Raw genomic sequence first — 21846 nt, 5'->3', positions numbered from 1 at the left:
GTGCATTCACTTTAGTTAGTTAATAAATTTCACCTAAATCACAGGAACGGTGTGTGTACACGACTTTGATATGAGACTGACTGATGGATTAAACTGATCGAAAATGATTGACAATTATTAACTAACTGATCACTTGTGAATACATGTAATTATTAAAGCTATACCCAAGGAGTCCTAAAGCCTTGGGCGGACAGAAAATTTTAGGTGGTGCCCCAAAACGAGAGTTTCTGAATTAATATTTCCAAATATTCATAATTTTATTAACCAATAAATACGTAGGTCCACCACAACATACAGGGTGAAGCAAAGCATTAGAAATACCTTTTATTATTAATAAATATACAGTCATATACAACCTCACTACAATCTGTTTCACAAAGCTAGTATTTATTGCTGGGCTGTCTGTACACCTGCTTGGAATCTGCTGACTTTTAAAATCAACTCAGGTTAATCAGTGTGGTACAAGAAATAATCTTATAGCCAGTCTATCAGGCTAATCCTTGTTTCCATCAATGCTTCTTAGACGATACATACGGCACAGGTGTTATTGTGTGTGTGTGTGTATGTGTGCGTGCGTGTGTTATTTTTGTATTTTGAGTTTTACACCTTTACTGTAAAAGACAATCCTTTCATCTTCAGTGGACTACATTTCAGTCAGAGTTAGCTAGTTAATCAGAGACAACTACTGTTCAGACTCAGTTTGTGGATGTGTGTAGGAGCTCACCATAGCCGCCGGCCTGGATGGGGGTTTTAGGAGAGGCGCAGGCGTACAAGCTGAAGTCCTCCGTCTGAAAGCCAGCTCGGTTTAACGAAGGCTCCGAGGCGCTGCGGTGGATTTTGGGTAATGACCGAGCCAGAAGCTCAATGGACGCCAAAATCTGACAGAATTCACAGCACAGCCACAGGGTCATCATTAAGAATCAGCATGATCACCATTCACAACTAAACACAATCCAACAAAACCATAAACAAAGATGTGTGCTGTTAACAAAGCCAATCAATTCTCAATTGATTAAAATCTGTGAGGTAATGGGACAAAGTAATGTACAATTCACAGAAAGCAGATAAAAAGAAATCCATCCTTTTTAAACATTTTTGAAGATCAGACCTATCTTTGGAGCCTACATCACATCCTCCCTGAATGATTCAAATACCAGTGTGTCACTTTCAGTCGCTAATACAGGCCAGGGGAAAAAACGTCGAGGGGGATTGGAATTACTTGGAAAGACTTTGATACGGTATCCTCTAGTGGATCGGTGGGTGTATAACACACTTTCACATGATACCGGGCTGAGAGAACAGGTAAACATGAAGGCAATGTTGAGTTTGCGTTAAAAGCAACATCTTTAACGAACACGTGATAAAATATAACAGACAGTTAGAAATGAAGGCCTGGCTCTAATACAAGGTTTAAAATAAATATCTGGTTCTCTCTGCAAGTGAGGTAAAAAGAACGTTTACAATATTCATTCAAAAATTTGATATCCCTTCCTCCTTTACTGTAGCAATTAATATGCATCTGTTGCCTCCCAGTAAAACAGAACAACATTAGCATTTATTTTATTCTCACCTGAGGGAAGAGAGGCCGCTCCTCTCTCTTCTTCTTCAGGCAGTCAGCCATCAGTCTCTTCATGGCCTTCGGACAGTTGCTGCGCACCTTGCTGAGGTCAGGAGACAGGTAACCTCGACCCACCATAAATATGATCTATGGGGGGAGAAGATGTGATAATATTTGGTTGCAGGGATAAACAGGCTGTTAACATTTTGTAGAGCTGTAGCTTCTAACAGAGCTCAAATATTAATGTTAGGAAATGTGACTGTGCTGTGCCACTGGAAGGACATTTACACTGCTTACTTGATTTGACATTATTAATAGTGATAAGCCTATTATTGATGAATTAAATAGCATGAAAACATATTAGATTTATTTAAATTGAGACAAAAACTTTAATGAACCATGTAAATTTACTGAGAAAGAAAAATGCAATTCAAAAATCTTCTCTATTATAGTACACCTTTACGTCATCATTTCATCGTAAAAGTGGTCAGACAAGATAAGGAACACGTTATCTTTAGCTCAGGGACATTTTGCACAATTTTTTGTAATGCCTGAAACTAATCAATAGTAGGAGCTATAGGTGGTAATTCATGTACACCATTAATCTGAACGTTTTGTACAGGTTCTCTGCAGTCAAAGAACATGTAGCTCTTCACATATAACATCACAACAAAGAGATGTGGAAACAAAGAACAGGTAAATAGACATTTCAGCTAAAAGCAATTACAATCATATTGGAGGAAATGGAGGCTGATAAGCCCATTCTGTTTATTAGATTTGAAGGCATGCTGGTGGTCCACCAGAAGACTACAGCTCTACAGTTCCCCTGTGGTTTCCCTTCTCCTGATCTTATATAATTAGCCCGTGCAGGGAGATTTACTTACACCATTTTTAGTCACTGAAAGTATCAGTGTTGAAATGGATAAAAGACTAAATGAAAAGAGCTAGGTTATAGATTAAGTATTTATCAAGTATCTTTACTCAAACCTTTTCTTAGAAAATCCTTAAAACTTATAATTAAAATATCACGCATAAAATGGGTTTACATAAATGAGTCACACTTTCTTATAACATCTCTTTCTGTACGCATTCAACATACAATTTCAGATACATTCAGATGATTGATACATATCACCTACAACAAGTTCATCAGTGAACTTTAGAGGTGTTGGTAGAAGTATTTTTGAACAGATCAGGCTAGCTGTTTCCCTTCTGCTTCCAGTCTTTATGCTAAGCTAACCACAGTCTGACTCCAGCTCTGTACTTAACACACACACACACACACACACACACACAAACAAGAGATAGATATCCATCTCACATTTCAAGAGAAAGTAAATGAGCTCATTTCCCAAAATGTTGAACTACTCCCTTAATGATGAGAAGAAACGTTATAGGATGACTTGGTATGTTATGACAATGCATGATGGATCCATTCAAAATACAATTTGGTCGGGGCAAAATTAGATGCTCTTGCATGCAGCTATGTGGCAACACATCTGCAAATTAAATGTTAAATGACCCAAAAGTATTAGTAGGGCTGAACGATTAATTGCATTTGCGATATTATCGCGATGTGATAAAAGGAGATTTTCTAATCGCAAAGGCTGCGATTACGCTCTGGTCACATGACACCCAAGCGTAAAGCCGTTACGCTGTACCTTGCCTTCTTGTTGTACAATGGCCTTAAGCTTGACAGAAGCTGACACTACATAAACTTTAGCGTAACACAGGGAATGTAAGTAGCAGCTGCCACCCGCGGGTAACTTGGTGGTGGTGGTGGGTGAAATCGTCGGGCCATCCGCGGCTTTGACGGAGAGGAAAAATGCACAACAGAAAGACTCGTGTAGTAAGGTAAGCGTATTGTGGCGTATTGTCAGCTCAGGAAGTATCTGTGAAACGGCGTTTCAACCCAAACTCACAAGTCCGAAAGAGTCTGTCCTGCGTTACAGCCAGGTTACAGCCGGTGCGCTGCTCACCAGCATCGCAGGTGATGTTGGAGAATTACTAAGCTTGTCTATTAAACACGAGGGGCTTGGTTTTATTTTCGTTGGCCAACTTTTGAATTGAACCTCAAACTGAATATTTTTTGTTTGCTTGCTGGGATACAGAAAGATGGACTCCGGGGAGATATGAACTGAGATAAGGCAGCATTAATTGGTGGTTGAACTGTGGGTTTTGCATTGAACGCTTACTGTATAACACACTGTGATGAGTTAGTTTTTCTTGTGGTCTGTAGGTAGGCCGACCTGATGATATTATATCAGACACGCTGCATAGTGAACCATGTGTGACGGGGTTTTGGTATGTCTGACCAGGAAGCTACTGAGCTGTATTCTGACTACAATGAAAGAAAAAAAAAAAAAACATGTTTTAGAGCAAGCTGTGTTTTGGTTTATTAAAACATAGGAGTCGGTGTGACTTATTGAGTCCTCTTACCTGGTCTCTGTTGTTGATGTTGGAGTAGGGCAGTGCTCCTGACATGAGCTCGTACAGCACAATGCCGAAGGCGTAGACGTCTGACTGGAAGCTGTAGGGATTCTTGTCCTGCAGCCGGATCACCTCTGGAGCCTGAGAGAGAACAGGTTACCCTGACGGTCACATGACCCAAAGAAAACTACACACTTCTAGCGCATGCCTATTGTAGAAACTACACGGAAGGGCCTATCTGGAGCTAGGGTTTGGTTTGTCTGTTCTGGGCTACTGTAATAATATGGCATGCAAGCTGGTGAACTCTTTGAGCGTGGAACACTAGGTGCTTCTATGTCTCAATGGTTCTCTCTTAACTATGTAGCGGAAGGGGAGGACCACCACGTATTTTTAAATAGCGGCCAAAGAAGCTGCAGCGGTTGTGATTGTACAAGTATGTTAACCCCCCCCCCCTTTTAATATAATTGAAGTCAAGTGAGCAAACAATCCAGCAAATATTTTGGAAGGTGACAATCGCGGTCAGATGAAGACAGTCATGATGATAGTGAAAAGATGAATAATTTATATATATATATATATATATATATATATATATGAATATTCTATTAAATTATACAATGAGACATAAATGTATAGATCTCTTTAATTAGCTTCTGTCTTTATTTTCATTTATTCACCTTACTATTAATTACCTTATTTATTTATTGTCCTTTATAATCTTCTTAATTACTTCTTTAAATTTGTATATTTACGTCTGTGTTTTAATATTATTGTCTGTTTTATTCTTCCTTTACATTTTCTACCCTATTTATTTATCCTCATGAATATTATATTCCATATCTGCCAATAGCTCCCCCTAAATGTTACACACTGGACCTTTAACAGTGAAGCTGATAAAAAGACAAAAGAAAAAATGTAAAACTGGTTAAGTGTAAACTTAATGAAAGGTTACTGGTAGGAGGGTGGGAGATGCATACTAACCATCCACAGTATAGAGCCAGACAGCTGCTCAAACTGGTGGGAGCCACTCCAGCGGGATTTGACTGTAGCCAGACCAAAGTCACCAATCTTCACTGTCAGATCCTCGTGGAGGAAAATATCTGGTGGAGATGGGGTCAAGGAAACGTTCTCGTCTTCTGCTCATAAGCTCTTAACATCGTAAGAGCTCTCTGCATTCTATGCAGGGAGGTTATACTTTCATCCCTGTTTGTGTGTTAGCAAGATAAACTCCAACATAATCAAAATTTTGAATTTTATTTCACAGAAAGAAAAAGAAACCAAAAGACCTCAGCCTAAAGGTGAACTGTGTAAAATGTTTCAAAAGGATGCTGTTGCTCTTCAGATCTCTGTGAATGATTGATTTGGCATGCAGGTAACTGGGGAGGAGAAGAGAAAAGTAATTAGACAAATTACACACATGGAGAAGTCTGACTGCTTTTTTAAATTCGTGGTGGAACTCACTCCATGCCCTGAGCGGTCTGCCGAGCGATGTCAATCAGCTTGATCATCTCGAACTTGGTCTCGATGATGTGCAGGTGGTGGTACAGACTGGAGCCTTCACACCACTGGGTCACGATGGCCAGCTGAGGCTTGGTGGTGTAGCCCATGAACAGCAGGATGTTCACATGACGCGTTTTCCTGCCACAAAACACACACACACACAGGTGATAAAATTACAGACTTGTAGCAGTTTTGTATAGCTTTGGAAAAGGAGGAAGTTCTAAATACAATATTAGTTTGTAGTGCAGTATTAAAATGCAAAGTGCATACAGTATATTCCCCTGATTAAAGACCAGGTGGCAGACATTACCTGAGGACTCCCACTTCATTCTTGAAGGCCTGAAGCTGCTGTGGTGTTGGAGCAGTGACATTTAACATCTTCACTGCCACATCACCTGGAAGGAGATGGAGGATTGTCTTATATTCAGGCCAATATGGTCAGTAGTGGCAACATTTTCCCCTAGAATTATAGTATTTCAGATTTTAGTCCAGATTGATTTGGCCACGCCTATGGTTAAAGCGAGTATATTGTAATAATACATATCCCTGACTTCAGGTTGAAATTACTTGTGTATCAACCGCTGGGGGAAGCAATCCCACATTGAGCAGCTTTAAAAACACAAAGATAAGGCTTTTATTCTATATTTCTCCCATTGTCAACAAATCCAATGAAGACCAAAACCAACAATGTGTTTGTCCATTTCTCAAAGTAGCTGAGGGTAAAGGTGATTGACTGGACAAGCATGTCTCCAGACCTAAACCCTAGCGCAAGGTCTCTAACATCCACAAGCTCCGTGATGTCGTCATGGAAGAGGACTCCAGTGGCAACCTGTGAAGAATGGTGACCTCCATGCCCAAGAGGGTTAAGGCAGTGCTGGAAAATAATGGTGGCCACATAAAATATTGACACTTTGGGTCCAATTAGGACATTTTCACTTAGGGGTGTACTCACTTTTGTTGCCAGTGGTTTAGACATTAATGGCTGTGTGATGTGTTATTTTGAGGGGACAGCAAATTTACACTGTTATACAAGCTGTACACTCACTACTTTCATTTCTTCAGTGTTGTCATATGAAAATATATAATCAAACATTTAAAAATATGTAAGGGGTGTACTCACATTTGTGAGATACTGTACATCTAAGAAACTTCCTCACAAAAAGTTTCATTTTTTAAAGAGTCTCAGTAATTTCCTAAAACAGCTCCCCACTGTTGAGCAAACGTTGCTCAAACAGGAAGAAATTGTGCTTTGTGGACTATTTTCAGCAGTGGATTAATCCACATTTGGTGCTCCAGCGAGAACTTATCAAAACAAACAAACCTACAACAAATGTGTGTGTCTGTTGAGCCGATGCCCAGATGATGTAAACAGTTTCCTAACTTGCTGCTAGTGGTCTGAAAACAGATTAACAGAGCGTTGGTCTTACCATGCCACTTTCCCTTGTAGACAGTTCCAAAGGATCCAGAGCCTATCCTCTGACCCAGAGTGATCTGACCCTCCGGGATTTCCCAGTCATCACTGGAGTCCCTTCTCCCCAGGGTTTTCTGTTCCATAGGACACTCAGTCAGCACATGCACACAGATAACGAGCTTCAGGAAAACCTGTGCGTCAGTCTCTTACCATCTTATTGCGGTCCTCAGATGACGACGACGACTTGCGCTCCCTCTGTTGGCATGGCGACTTCTGCGGAACCTTGACACTGGTGAGAGAACCAGGTAAAGAGGCAGGAGGCGTGGCAGACAGCCCTGTGGTAGAGCCTGGAGAGGGATCAGGGACGAAAAGAAGGGAAACAATAAAAAAAGAGGAGGTGAGGTGGATAGGAAACACTGGTACAAAAGGAAGGTGAGATACAGCAGAATAGTAAAGAAAGAAGGGGTTTGGGCAAGGACAGGGACTGAGGAGTCTGGATCAGTTGTGTGTGTGTGTGTGTGTGTGTGTGTGTGTGTGTGTGTGTGTGTGCTGGTCACATGCAGGAGAGGTGAGGGGGTGCTTGGTCGGATGGCAGTTAATGGTTTAATAATCTAGACTTCACGAAGTCCATCAGTGTTACTAACATCTAATGTCCGGATCACAACAGGTTTCATATTGTTGATCAAAAAAGGAGCCTACTTTTAAACTGTAAACTGTCTCTGCCTCCAGGTCGTGAAGCAAGGAAAATGTCTGTGCCTGAAATGTGTGGAGAAAGAATGGAGGGAAGGGGGGTTCACAACGAGTAACTAGTTAAGTAATGTGATTAGTCTTTCGATAAGCAATTAAATACATTTTTAAGTAACTTGCCCAAGGTTACTTCTCAATAAGATGTCATTCTTTTAAAAGCCAAGTTACAAAAAGACAAGTATCGTTACCATGGCCACCTGTCAATCAGGCCAGAGTGACTCGTACCCACGGCACTGTGTAAATTTAACCTGCGCTGTTGAAAAAGCTTATCAGGAGTTGGCTTCTCACTTTCTCTGGTGAGTACATTTAGTTTTAAGACTGTCGTTCGCTAGACAAAATTATCATCCCGGTTAAAATGACAGTTAAAGTAAATTACAGATGCACCTAGCTAAGCAAACTCCACACGTAGCCGTGGGCACCACCATCTCTCTCACTTCCAGTGCCGCTGGTTGCAAAAAATCAACATGGTGGCCCCCTATTGGCAGTCCTGAAACCAACAGGTGACGTCATAATGACTACGTCTTCTTCTATTATACAGTCTATGGTTTTAAGTCAGTATTTAGTGCTGATGTTCTGGGTCAGTAAGAACAAAACATCCAACCTGGTGAGGTATCTGGCTGCCCATACACAGCTAATGAATAAGCCATCTCTAAAGATGTAATTAGATATTAGATAAATACCCAGAAACAGCTGTAATATCGCTAACTGTTGCCTCCAGGGCAGAATAAAGTAGGTCCACTTGAGGTAAGCGAATAAAGAAATTTTTTGGTGAACTTTTCCTTAAAATACTTGAACTCATGTTAAATATGCTGCCTTTTAAAATTTAAATGTGTGTGCTTTCACACTCTGGTAGATATTTCATTTTCATGCCTTTTGAATGTGACTAAAGCCTGAACAAGCGCTGCCTCTTGTATTACTTGAATTTTTACAAGTGTGCTATCATGGAGTACATCTCAGTAATTATTGATTCATTATTTACTATAACTTATGTTACATGAAAAAAGGAGCATTTCACGAATCATATCACCATCCATAGAAAGAGTAGTGTCTGATCAGAGTAGGGGTGGGATCTTTGCGCAACCTGGGAGCTGTCAGGTGTGTGGTAGAGAGAGCATGTGAGGACATAAAGAGAGAGGGGGACACACAGTGGATGTGACATAGGGCAGGGTGTGGTGTGTGGGGGGTGGGGTGATGTGGGAGGGGTGAAGGACACAGGAACACACAGAGGCCTAACTACCTCGGAAAACAGGCTCGGGCTCAAAATCAAACACTATGTCATTGGGGTAGGAGTATAGGAGGGGGCTTGAGGTCCGTGTTCGGTGCTTCCTCAAGCAGCGGGCGGGGTGGGTCGGGGGGGCTGCAGGGCAAAGAGAAACAGACAGACCATCACTGCTACTCACCCTGCCCCTCTCACTTCTGACCAACTACTGTCCATGGCTACAGCTGAGCTTTAGGATGGACAGTCCTCTTAACGGTTAGCATGTTAGCTTGGCTCTGTCTGTCAGGGTATCTGCAGGTCGAACACTGCTGAATTTAAGATATATGTCATACATTTCAGTGTCAACATTTTGGGAAATACTCTGGAAGTGAGATGGGAAGATCGATATCAATTTTATGTCTATTTGTTAAGTATAGAGCAGGACTTGGTTAGCCTAGCTTAGCATTAAGACTGGCAGCAGGGTAAAACAGTTAGACTGGCTCTTTCCTAAGTAAAAAAATACACAGGCTAATGGCGCGTCCACATACAACGCTAAAGTGTGTTTTGCATGGCGCAATTACATACAAAATCAATGCAGAGAAATAGATGCTTAGTCGCTACAGACTGACGTAAATTGGGTGAATATGAAGCACATATGCAAAATCTGCGTGTATCGCAGCGGCTTTGCAGAGTGTTGTGCGGAGAGGAGCTGGCAGAGCGGAGGAACTGAGCCTCTTCTCGCGACCGACAGCCACTGAGGGAGGGGAGCTCAGCTGCAGCGAGCCAAGTTTCTGACCTCCACTGTTGTTTTTGTAGCCGTCTGTGGGCACCCAGAGCTCTGTTAAACTACTACCATATAAAACAGGAGATTGCTTCAACAAATGTTAGCGAGGAAGTTGAACTACATGGTAAGTTCAGAAAGTAAGTGTCTGTTACTTCCAGCTATTGTTGTACTTTACTATGAAACAGTTAGCATAGCATAGCCCTGATAGATCCGAACACCATTTAGAAAACAAGCATTTAAAAATTGAAATACCGCGCTATTGGTCAAGCCTACCGCGGAGGATGGCAATCACCGCAACAACCGCAATGTTCGTACTGTACCCTTCAAGCCTTGTTAAATAAATAAAGGAGTGTTTCAAAAGTCCCACAACCGTAACAAGCTCTGTAACGGTTCAAGGATGGATCACCATGGGCTGTACGTGACCCGACTTCAAACTTGGAAGCTGTAAGTGTTGCCATGTATTGTGTTGTTTTACTGTTTATTTTAAAGGTTAGCTAACTTGGCGTTAGCATATTGCGTGGCTAATGTGGCTAGCAGGCTCGGCGATTTTGGACTAACGTAATCCTGAGGGACAGTGGAGAGAAACTGAACGGTAAGCCTCATTTGAAGCTCACTAGCTAACGAGCGTAGTGTGTCGGGTGCCTGCAGCTGTTTTTCATGTTGCTTTCTGTTGAAATTTTTTTTATAATGTTACCACAGCGCAGTCGTTAGTTGCGGACACCCGTGTGTGTTGCTGCGTATGTAAATTGACTTTATATACGTGCCCTGAAGGTAATGATAGTTACGTGTGAAAAAGACACGGTCAAAACTACTACTTACTTCACCGCGACAGCCCTAGCGGACAGACCCGCCAAGCATGAATATAGAGTATATGTTTAACAAATCACCATCATGTAGTTATTTCAGCATAATTTTGATCCATTCATTGCAATTAAAGCAATCTCATTACTCGCAAAAGTAAACACAAATAGCCCAGCGGTCAAACTTGCGCCCATTAACTTGATGTGAAAATTAAAATTCTTTGTGAACATGCCACAACAAATTCACACTTTTTATCTTGTTTGGTTAATCCGTACACACAAAATAATTTTACTGAGTTCCACAGAAAAGACAACTAATGGGTTGGGTTATAAACACTATAGCGGTTTATAATACAGTATGTGCGTTTAGCATGACTAGTAGCTTGGAGCTGCTGTGGCAAGGTAATGTTGAAATGTTTTTTTCTTTTCGATCACCACTATGAGCTGTCTGAACAACGCTAAGTTACTAATATCTTATTTTGAGCCATTGCCTGGCATAGCTTCTGCTGCACATTATAGGCAGATTATAAATTTCATCTACATTAAATAAACTTCCAAAGATCTGTAGAGGTACAATTATACCACAGAATGGAAGCAAACGCAGTGAGGTCACTTGAGGGCGGGGCTACGAGCAGTTTGTGTGTTAGCTCAGCCCCACTTCCAGCTTGCAGGGAGGGGAACAAAAAGAAAGCACAAACAGGTGTTTCCCAAAATGTTGAACTGTTCCTTTAAGGAAATTGCTAGTTTGAAACTAAGTAGCGCTTACTATGAACCTAGCGAGAATTTGACAATTTTACATTTGTTGCACTGGGTTCATTAACAATGAGTGCCGGAAATTCAATGCAAAAGTTGTCACTGGAAAATAAGAGCTTTCATCAAAGAAGTCTGTCTGATACATAGCAGGAAATCTTAACATTTTGTCACAGATCCAAACAACTTTAAAAGATTTCTTAAGACTGTGAGGGCATTCGGAATCATTTTCTCTGTGAACTACTGCATCTACCTGAATAAGAAAAAAATACTACAGTTACCACTATATGTATTTTGATGTAAAGCCAGATTCAGCTGTTACCCTGTTTCTTACCCAAAGCTTGTAACCTCAATCATCTTTACATCATGAAGACCGCAACAGGCCTCTGATTTCCTGACGTCTTGGTGATTTTATTTTCACTAAACGTCTGTAATGAAGTTGAAAAATGTACTAGCTACATGTATTTCTCCTAACTCTCCAAAGTAACTGAAGTATAAAAAAGAAAACGAGGTCCGCTCAAGATGAAGTTCTGTTCTTCCAGAAAACCTGACCCACAGATCTGAATAAACATGTGTGTCCTCAACTACTGCTCACAGTGACCGCTAGAGTGCAAGACTAAAAACAGCTGACTCCACATCTGGGGTCTGAACTCCACACACACACAAAAGACCAAGAGCACGCAGACGTGGGATGGTGGGAAATAAAAAGCCACAGAATGAGCCCGAAGTCTCCTACTTTGATCCTTACCTCCATCTGACCTTGGTAAGCCCTGATCTCGAATCAGGTCCTTAAAAGGAAGGAAGAAAGGACATTAATAATATGAACACTTTTCACAAAAATGATTTACTGTACAATTTACTGAAGCAGCATGAATGAACGATGGCTCAGCGGAGAGAGAGACGGTTCAGTTTGTTCGCAGTAACAAGCTAACAGATTTGTTGTCGTGGTAACGTACTGTAAGGCATTTGTATTTTACAAAGGCAGCAAACAGTCGTACATGGGCAGAGGTCTCAAATGATTTGGATAATTGTTTTCTGTATGCTCACTTTATCATGTTCCACACTGAAACCCGGGGGCCGGCCGTTTCATTTTCATAGTCTCATTACTCTCTGCAGACCGCTTTCAAAAAGCTAAAATTAAGAATTGCACTTTGGATTTACCCACTTTAGTGTGGACACAGTTTGAGATCACAAAGCACACGTCAGTGAAATCAGCTGCTGTTTGGTGGAAACGGAACCTGCAGACTCAGGGAGGCCATTTATAGCATATGGTACATAGATTTATCAGTCAGTCCAGCAAAGAGAGAGTAGACTCACATCAATGTTGACAGGCTCGATGGTATTGATATGGACATTGGGAGCGGAGGACGAGCGGTCCCGCTGGCCAAACTGGTTGCGGTGGTCCTCCTCGTTGGGCCGGAAACTAGGCGGGATGGGTATGGACTTGGACGGGGACACAGTGGTGTGGCATATTGACCTAGAAAGATGAAATTTGTTAGTAAAAACGTGTCAAAGCTGAGGACATGCAGGAGACATTCTGACTGCACATTTATTCTTTTTCCTTTATTAACAGACAGAAGACAGCAGAAACGCATTACGAGGAGAATTCCTCCTCTTGTTCCACTGAGGCGTGTGAAGGTACTCACCCGGTGGAGTCAGATGGGGGGAGGGATGGACAGGCCTCAGACACTGGGGTGGTCCCCTCTGAGGAGACCTCCTCCTGGGTGAACGGGTGATGCTCAAAGAACTTGGACACTAACAACAAGCTGCAAAACACACATCATCAAGGTTGCTTATTTTTCGTTCAGTCACTCTCAACACAACTTGACTTGGGGCTGAAGCCTAACATACCTGGAAATGAACAAGGAGAAACTAGATGATGCCATGTGTCAGACCCTTCATAACACCCTCCTTACCAGAGATAGACAAACTACAAAATGACAGTGTTGGCTGTTATCTGGTAAACAAGCCAGTGTCTTTACACTCAGGGAGTGAATCCTAAAACATTATGGAAATCCAGATGGACAGTTTAAAAAAAAAAAAAGGATGAAAATGGATGCAGCACAAACAGAGATATCGTCTTTTTGATTCCACACATTCTTCTTCCTTGTCAAAACTGGCCTCCTATATTACCCACAATGCAACTCGACAGTTCAGCTGGAGATGTGGGTGTATTATGCTAATAGTGGCTAATGTAGCCTGCAGTGATAGACAGTAACTAAGTACATTTACTCAAGTACTGTACTTCAGTACAAACTTGAGGTACATTTACTTTACTTGAATATTCTCTTTTATGCTACTTTCTACTTCTATTCCACTACATCTCAAAGGGAAATATTGTACTTTTTACTTTACTACACTACATTTCTCTAGCAGCTTTAGTAGTACTTTATTTAAAAAGCTTTTTACACACAAAACATATGAAGAGTTAAAAAATATTATGTTTTGTTATAAATTAAACTACCTATAGTTTACAACTACGCATACAAGTGCAGCTGAAACGATTAGTCTGTGGACAGAAAATGAATTGGCAACTATTTTGATCGTTTAAGTAGTTTGGCACGCAAAAACATTTCATGGTTCCTGCTTCATAAACGTGAAGATTAGCTGCTTTTATTTTTAATTATTTGAATAATTTGAATGTGTGGTTAATGATGTTGAGGATTGGACTGTTGGCTGGACAAAACACGTACTGTGGGTAACTGACGGCATTTCTCACTTTTTTTCAGAATTTTTTCAAACAATCAATCGATTAATGAAGAAAATAATCAGCAGGTGAATTCATATTGAAAATAATCATTAGTTGCAGTCCGATAAAAACATGAGCTCAACAACTATAGCAGTAAATCCTGCTTTTACATGAATGTATGAGGAATAATAATCTCGTGATATCATATTTACTGGTATAACAGTCACAGGGACATTTTACTGCATTGGGTACTTTTACATTTAATACTAAAAGCACATTTCCCTGATCATCCTTACATGGTTTTACCCAAGTAAGATTTTCAATGTAGTACTTTTACTTGTAACAGAGTATTTTCACAGTGTGGTATTAGTACTTTGACTTAAAAGTACAGAGGTCTGGTAAGCTCGGTTCATCCTAACTTCACATCTCCAGAGCGCTTTTCAGTTTCAAACTTCTAGTCTTCAGCCACAAACAACGGCTTTAAACAACTTTTTTCACATATGCAGTAGTACTCCAACACCTGGAAACACACTCGGATGTGTAAAATAGTTCCTTTAAAACTAAACAGCTGTTGTGGCTTGCTAAAGCAGGAAAATGGCCCATTTTGCAAAAACTACATTGTGTGTGCTTACATTCATTGGAAAGAGGTGGTACTGAGTAAAAAGTGACGGCCCATTTCAAGCACTGCAGTAATAACCAAGATCACAAAGGGTATTCTTGTACCATGACACACTACATTGTACAGTAGGTTCTTTACCAACCTGGTTACAGCATCATGGTCCCTCCCCCTTGTGTGACTTACTCTAGTTGGTCATAGTTGACACACATGAGGGGAACCTCAGTGCTGCAGCGCTGGTGGAACTTGTAGCCACAGGTCTGACAGCGGAAACCCTGGAAAAGCAGCTTTCTGCAGAAGTCGCAGAAGGCCAGCGTGAAGAAGGTCTTCCTCACCTGTAAATGAAACACAAACAGATTAGGACCAAGTAAGGATGAGCAATAGAATTACTGCATAATGTGTGCCGTCTATCATCGGAGTCATGATGTTAGATTTGATCTAATTGTACTTACAAAGTTGTGTGTGGTGAGCGGCACATTCTCCAACACTTCTACATGTAACTCCTCTCCTGTCAGCCAGGAGATGTCTGTGTCCCAGCCAATCGGCTTCTTTTCTCTGAAACAGGAAGTGGAGAGATAGGCCAACTGTCGACACCTTACACTGCTGTTGGTTTAAACATCATATCTAAAGTTGTGCAAATATAGCAATCATTAGCAAATAACACGTTTTTATATTTATTTATTTATATATACATACATTTATATTTATTTACTTATGACGACAGCAGTGAATTAGAGGGTGTTACACAAAAAAACAATTACATAATGTTGCTTTGAATATGATGTGCGGCACAGCTGCATCATCTGTCCATTGTTTTCTTCCAGCCTACTACTGTATCTCAATCAGATGAGCATAACTGTGTTCATGACTTAAATTCTATTCATGAGGCATAATGTACAGATGCCATACTTGTTTTTTTTTTTTATGACGCTCTCGTTGATTTAGCCTAATAAGCTGATGTCAGCAGCTGTTTCCACTCATGTCATGATCATAGCAGTTTAACTGGTTTGGTTCTGTCATTATCTGAATGAACATGTACGCATAAATTATCCATATTCCACCTACCCAACTTAATATTTTCTCAGATTTAGAGATCCATACCCGCTCGGACATTTCTCTCCACCTCTATTGGTCTTTGCGGTCTATACTGCCTTCTAAAATCACGCCGAGCAGCGCAACCTTTCCAGGTGATATCTTTATTATGTGTTGTACTGATGTACGAGTGTTTTCTTTAGACGTTATTGTCCCATAGGGAGGTAACTTTACATAACAATTTTCTTTAACGATAAAAGAGGCCGCTGTCAGTCATCTTAAATGTTTCCATGTCCGCAGTACAACATGGGACAATTAAAACAGCAAAACCAAAAACTATAGTGACAAACACATTTTTTGATGGGGCTCAGGATTGATAGGAGCAAGGCTTCTTTATTCCAACTAATTTCACTTTATGAACCTGGACTGTGCGTGAAACATTTTGGATGTGTAGAAGAAGACTGATCCTTAATTTAAATAATCAATAAACACACTGCTGTGTGGCCACTGTCAGGTTAAAGAGACTGTCCTTTCTAATGGCAGGAAATTGTTTCTCCTTACATCTAATCTTGTATGCATGTACTATTATTATTACTATTGTACACACATTGTTTTTATGATGTCTTTTAACCTTTTCTTATTATTATACTCATAATATTAGTCTGTCCACATATGCAGGGTTTAGGTCAGAGCTGTGAGATCGTTGTATTGTTTTCCTCTGCTCTCTTTTAATGTTCTTTCAAGGCCGGGAGAGGATCTCTGTACCCCAAAACATAGAACATGGACCAGCTGATTTTCTTTGTAGTACTACAAATTTGGGGTTCAGTATCTTGCCCGAGGACAAATCGACATACAGGGATCGAACCACCGATCTTCCAATTAGTGGGCGACCTGTTCTACCTCTAAGCCACAGCTGCCCTGTGTCAAGAACCCTACTGAGAGTAAATGTGAGTCAAGCTGCTGGGCCCTTCCTGGCCATGTACTATGAACATGACACGAGCAGCATACCGCTCTGTATGTGTATGTGTGTATACAGCTTTATTTTATTCTATTAAAATTTAAATATTTGTATGTATGTTCTGTAGTGTAGCATTAAGGGGCTACAACTTATATTTCATTGTGCAACCCTGTGTTGTAAATGTCAAATAAATGAACGTTGATCCCTTGATACTTTGAAATTGCTCCCAAGATTGACACTTTGAATTTGACATACTCTGTAATGAGAACGATGCTGCTGCTTCCATGTTGTTTGGGTTGACTTCCTCCATATACCAGAATGATCATGTGAGCAAACACAACTATTGTTGCAGTAACAACAGAGAAAACATACTTATATATATTCATAAAGCCTACTGTATTGTTCACTTGATATAGTATGCCAAAGTGTGCAGGGCTAATTACACAAACTGCAGCAATAACTTCCATGTAGAATAGTCAGAAACAGACACACAGAACTGTCTGAACTGGAAGAAATCAGAACAGCTCAGAGATAATGTAATGTTTCAGTATATGGATTATTAGTGAGTCCACTCAAGTGTGTTCTGGTCCTGTCTATGCAGTACAGTATGTACTTACCCGTCTTGTATCCTGTAGACTGCACAGCACTCTGGAATGAGGCCTCGCATCATCAGAGCTTTCTTCAGCGAGTCTCTCACAGTCATCCCACAGCGGGCAGGGACCTAAACACAGCACAACACCGCTCACTGAGCTGACGTGGTGGAGCAGAGCAGAGCAGAGCAGGCCAGCACCAGAGAGGAAATGAGCTGACACAACCACAGCACGTTTGGATGTTGAAACGTTCGACTGCAATGTTGGAGTGAGAATGTTCCTTGTAGTCATTTGTCTTGGTGAACAGTGTTTCATGTGTGGCGGCAGCAGGGCGTGAATCTGCAGTTTTCCACTATGGAGCTCATCAGTGTGAAAGGGGGTCACCTACATTAACTAATTTCCCTGCGCCTCACACTGCACATCCAACTGCAGAGAGTCAAAACACTGAACAAAACTTCCTGTAAATGGACAATAAAATTACTGTCAGCCTGCGCAGGACTGCTCAGCTCTAAAGATCCAAGATCTTAACAGAGAGCCTAAAATTCTCAGATGTTGTCCTTTCCCTGTAAGTCTGACCTACAATGAAAAACTAGTAGTGAAAGGGTTACTTTTATTTATTTCAGGGATTCAGGTTATTTTTAGTGAAATGAACAGGGCATGATTATCTCACAGATTCTGACAAGCAGCAAGACCGAACACAGCCTCTGGGACCAACCGAGGCCCGTTTGAGGACAGGGAGTTTCTTGATTGACAGATAGCTTTACTTGTTGCTAAAGTAGCTGCTAACTGCTGCTATTTGTAGCAGCCATCAGCTGGTTATCTTGGCTGCCTGTACTCCCTGTCGTGTCGTCAAACGCAAACCGTCCTCTGTCAGTCCCTGAGGCAGTGTCCGACTATTCTGTCTTGCTGCTCTGTAAGAAAACCCCGCCCCCTTCATGTGAATATAACAGACGGAAAATAAATTTTGCATTAGCAAATAAAAGTTCCCTGATATAAGTCCTTTAAAATAAGAACTAATTTATATATTTATTTAGTGCCTCGTTTATTTATTTCATAGCCATAACTGTCAACTCTTGCTGTGGGACTTATTGTGGGACTGCCCACAATAGTGTAAAAATGCCTCAAGCTTGCCAGACCTGTCTTCTCTCTGTGCCATGATCACAATGGTTTTCATAACAATCAAGAACCACAAAGAAATAAGAAAGATATAAGAAGCACAAGATAACCTGCTGTCTTTCAAATAAGGCTGGGGGATAAAAAAATACATCCCGTTCGATATCGATAATTATCACGATATATGTCAAATCGGTATTTCTTTCACGTTTCAAGGCTGATTTTTGCTCCTGAGAAAAAATTGAAGAAACCAGATGGTTAATTATGTGGATAAACTTTTCTTTACGGTCAGAATGTGACAAACACTTGATGCTAAACAGCGGATTACTTCAATAATTTGAGGTAGAACATTCAAAACTATATTGATAAAATCTTCTTTCAAAAAACATGATTAGTAAATCTTGTTTCAGTCCATTTCCCTCAAAAAAAATAAATATCGTATCACGAAAACATTTATTGACGATATATTGAACATTTGTTATATTTTTATTGAGGAAAATCATCTCACGATAATTATCATTATTGTTTTATTGCCCAGCCCTACTTTCAAATGGCTTCTTCAGAGCTAGACTGATATATCGGCTAATATTTGCTTATCACAGATGTAAGTATGAATATATATCAGCTGAACTCTAAAAGAAGTTTATAACAGTAGTGGCCTGAAAAAACTATTATCAGTCAGGCTGTAGTCTTACAAGTTCAGTATCCTTTAAGTCATCTTTTTTGTTACTCCAAACCAAGCATTTTTGACACGTATAGAAATGTTTTTATGTTGTAGATGTGCTTATTTAGTCTTTTCTTAACAAAAACTATGACTAAATATATGTCAACTGCCTTTTTTATGACAGATTATGAAACGGCATTAAAGTCACTAAACACTAACCGTGACTAAATTAACATGGAATATTGTTGATGAATAAAGACTAACCAGACTAACTATATAGTTAAAATAAAAATAATAACTTTCTTTTCATCACCACAAAACAGGAGACGCTAAAAGTGTGTGGAAGTGTAGCAAAATATATCTGGCATCAAGAAATTATCAGCCACCTCACACATGCTTCAAACTATAAACCAGCATAAACCCACAACTCGCCACTAACAAAAAGTTATGTTTGCATTTTGGAACATAAAACTTAAAACTACTGAGTCCAGCAATGCATGATGGGAAATGTTGTTTTCTTTGACTAAGATAAAAAGGTAGATTTATTTGCCACATTACAACAGGTTGTAAAGTGAAATTAAGTTTGTTAACTAAAATGCAAATAAAACTAAATGAGGTTGACCAAACATGATAAAAATTAGACTAAAGACTAAATTCAAAAACTTAACCAATATTAACACTAGTAGGACAGTAGGACAGTGGGTTGTGTGTAGTTAGTTCATGTCTGTAATAACAGCCTGTTATCAGACAGCCAAGATTACAAATTAAGATGTTGGTGAACTTTCTGAAAGTTACGATGATGTAAGAACCCACTCTGCCGCGCTTGTAATATTAATTATAAATATTGCTTATGTTATAAACAGCAGTTTCTTATAGAACTGGATCTTCAAATCAAATAAGCCCCTCCCAACATTACTGATGTCATTGCAATCTACGGCACATATTTCTGTAGCTTGTTCTTTTCCAAAGAAAATGTTATTTGTCATAAAGAGCAACAGTTTACTAATATATATTGCAAATTAAAATAAAAGTGGTTTTGGTTTCTTATAATCTTTATCCAAAATTTTAAAATCCCGTCCCCTACATATGTATCCTCAGAGAGGGGGTCAGACATACCACAGTTCTCTGTTTGTTAGGCAGGAAGACCCTGACGATGGGCTTCTGGGGGGAGCGAGGGTTGGCTCGGCTAGCATCGGCAGGGGTCTGCAGGACAGCCAAGGTGTTGGGGGCTGAGGGAAAGGCCTGAGCCCCCCCTCCAACACCACAGCCTCCCATCTTGACCTCCAGAAGGGCTGGCACGGGAGAAGAAGAGCAGGAGAAGTCCGTACCGTTGCCCATGGCCTCCAGCAGCTGCTGCTCCCTCTGCTGCAGGGCGTCCAGTTTACTGGTGTATTCCTCATAGGCCTGACGGAGACCACACACCACAGAGCACTGACTCAACAGCTTCAACACCTGCAGTGACATTCACATTTATTTTTCTACAATTGTCTTCATTAAAGCCAAACCTATTTTACCTCTAGATATATGGAAGGAGGATTATGTTCTCCTCCGAACTTGTCCAGAAGAGCCTCTAAGTGTTCTTGTGTCAGCTTTATCATCTGTTTGATATTCCAGATCTGCAGGGAAACACACAAACCAATGTTAGCAAATTGATATTTTTCAGTAGGCTAAATCGTGAGCAACGTATAATCCAGAGTCAAATTCCTCGTATGTGTACACATACCTGGCAATAAAGCTGATTCTGATTCTAAATGAACAACCACCAGAGTTGGAAGCCTACAGACTCAATCTTCCCCTGACGTAGTGTAACGAGGCACTGATGTCCAAAAGATTCTCATTAATACCAGGCTCAGATTACACCGTATTTTTGCATTTCGCAATGGTCGCCGTGTCACATCAATCATAAATTCTTGCCATGACTTGGCTGAGAGACACGGCAGACCACATGAACCGATCAGAGCTTTCTGTCTTTCAGGACTTGCAGAAGCTACATAGGTGGTCAGAAAGAAGGCACCAGGGACAGGCCAGATTCTCGACCAACCAATATGTCCTGCAAGGTGTCTCGGGAGCTAGCAAGTTAATCTGTATTCTGTCGTATTTACTGCCATTTTTCCACTGTTGACTGTGTGAGCACAACATTATCACATAGATCATACTGGCTGTGTGTTTGGCCATGTGGTTTGCATGAGCTTTTTTTTTTTTATTTTTATTAATGTTACAATTGACAAATTTCAGTAGGAATTGATCGATGAAAATGAGGATTGTTGTCTTTTTACTACAGTGGCGTCAGACATTCTCAACGGATCAGCTGGACGTCTTTTTCTAGGAGACAGACCCCGGCATTAAAGAATTTGAGGGAAAATTCTGTGACAACAGTAACACAGAGATTAGAACATAACTTACAATGAAGATATCCTTAAATGTGGTTTTCAAATTCTAATTAGCCAGACGCTACATTTGCATGGAGTATTCATGACGGTATGATGTCATAATTACTTTGAGGCTTTAACTTTGCTTCTCTCATAATCAATTCCTTCCACTTGTAGTTACATTAAAATCACTGCTTAAGGCCTGAATAGAGGTGAACGAATAACGAACACAGCCGGTTGATTTGCAAGCATTACGGTGTTCTTCCCTTTGCTTTCGCGAAATACTACAACACTTCCAGCTGACGTTTCACATTAAAAAGGGAAAGGAAAGGAAAGGTTTACGGGGAGCCTTTTAATGTGAAACATGTGCAGGATGTGTTGAGTTTCACTAACAGTAGCAAAATAGCGAGAGAAACAACAAAGTACAACTTTATTTATACAAAAAAAGAGAGAGTGAGAGCAGAAAAGTGGTGAGTACAGGGTGCAAAATTTACTTTTTGGTCTTATTGCTGGTAACTGACCAAACCACCCAAAATATATTTCAACCTGCAATAAAACTGCATAAAATGTCATACAAAAGGCAATCTCTCCTCATTAGAGATGGGTGATAAACTTTTAAAGCAACATTATGTAGCCA

The 21846-nt window shown here is 40.4% G+C and overlaps 1 protein-coding gene across 4 annotated transcripts in view; it reads right to left on the bottom strand.

Moving 5' to 3' along the window:
• braf (B-Raf proto-oncogene, serine/threonine kinase) overlaps positions 1-21846 on the bottom strand; it is a 34263-nt gene that overhangs the window by 6701 nt on the left and 5716 nt on the right. For 3 of the 4 annotated variants that reach the window (XR_006828489.1, XR_006828488.1, XM_046071679.1), the window contains exons 2-19: positions 20355-20456; positions 19957-20244; positions 17091-17194; positions 14936-15038; positions 14670-14818; positions 12825-12944; positions 12496-12655; positions 11927-11966; positions 8884-9003; positions 7110-7246; positions 6916-7033; positions 5799-5883; positions 5450-5626; positions 5318-5364; positions 4970-5088; positions 3998-4129; positions 1571-1705; positions 725-878 (exon numbers count right to left, since the gene is read on the bottom strand). Coding sequence is in view for 2 of the 4 variants with exons in the window: in XM_046071679.1 (XP_045927635.1) it covers positions 725-878; positions 1571-1705; positions 3998-4129; positions 4970-5088; positions 5318-5364; positions 5450-5626; positions 5799-5883; positions 6916-7033; positions 7110-7246; positions 8884-9003; positions 11927-11966; positions 12496-12655; positions 12825-12944; positions 14670-14818; positions 14936-15038; positions 17091-17194; positions 19957-20244; positions 20355-20456 (2290 nt within the window). In the remaining 2 variants the exon portion in view is untranslated. The remainder of the gene's footprint in view (positions 1-724; positions 879-1570; positions 1706-3997; positions 4130-4969; positions 5089-5317; positions 5365-5449; positions 5627-5798; positions 5884-6915; positions 7034-7109; positions 7247-8883; positions 9004-11926; positions 11967-12495; positions 12656-12824; positions 12945-14669; positions 14819-14935; positions 15039-17090; positions 17195-19956; positions 20245-20354; positions 20457-21846) is intronic. The other variant, XM_046071680.1, reaches the window with a different exon arrangement.

This window comes from Micropterus dolomieu, linkage group LG16 (genome assembly GCF_021292245.1).
Source record: "Micropterus dolomieu isolate WLL.071019.BEF.003 ecotype Adirondacks linkage group LG16, ASM2129224v1, whole genome shotgun sequence".
NCBI classification, from domain to species: Eukaryota; Metazoa; Chordata; class Actinopteri; order Centrarchiformes; family Centrarchidae; genus Micropterus; species Micropterus dolomieu.
Note: the sequence above shows the minus strand (reverse complement) of the source record. Positions and strands in the feature narration are given on the sequence as shown.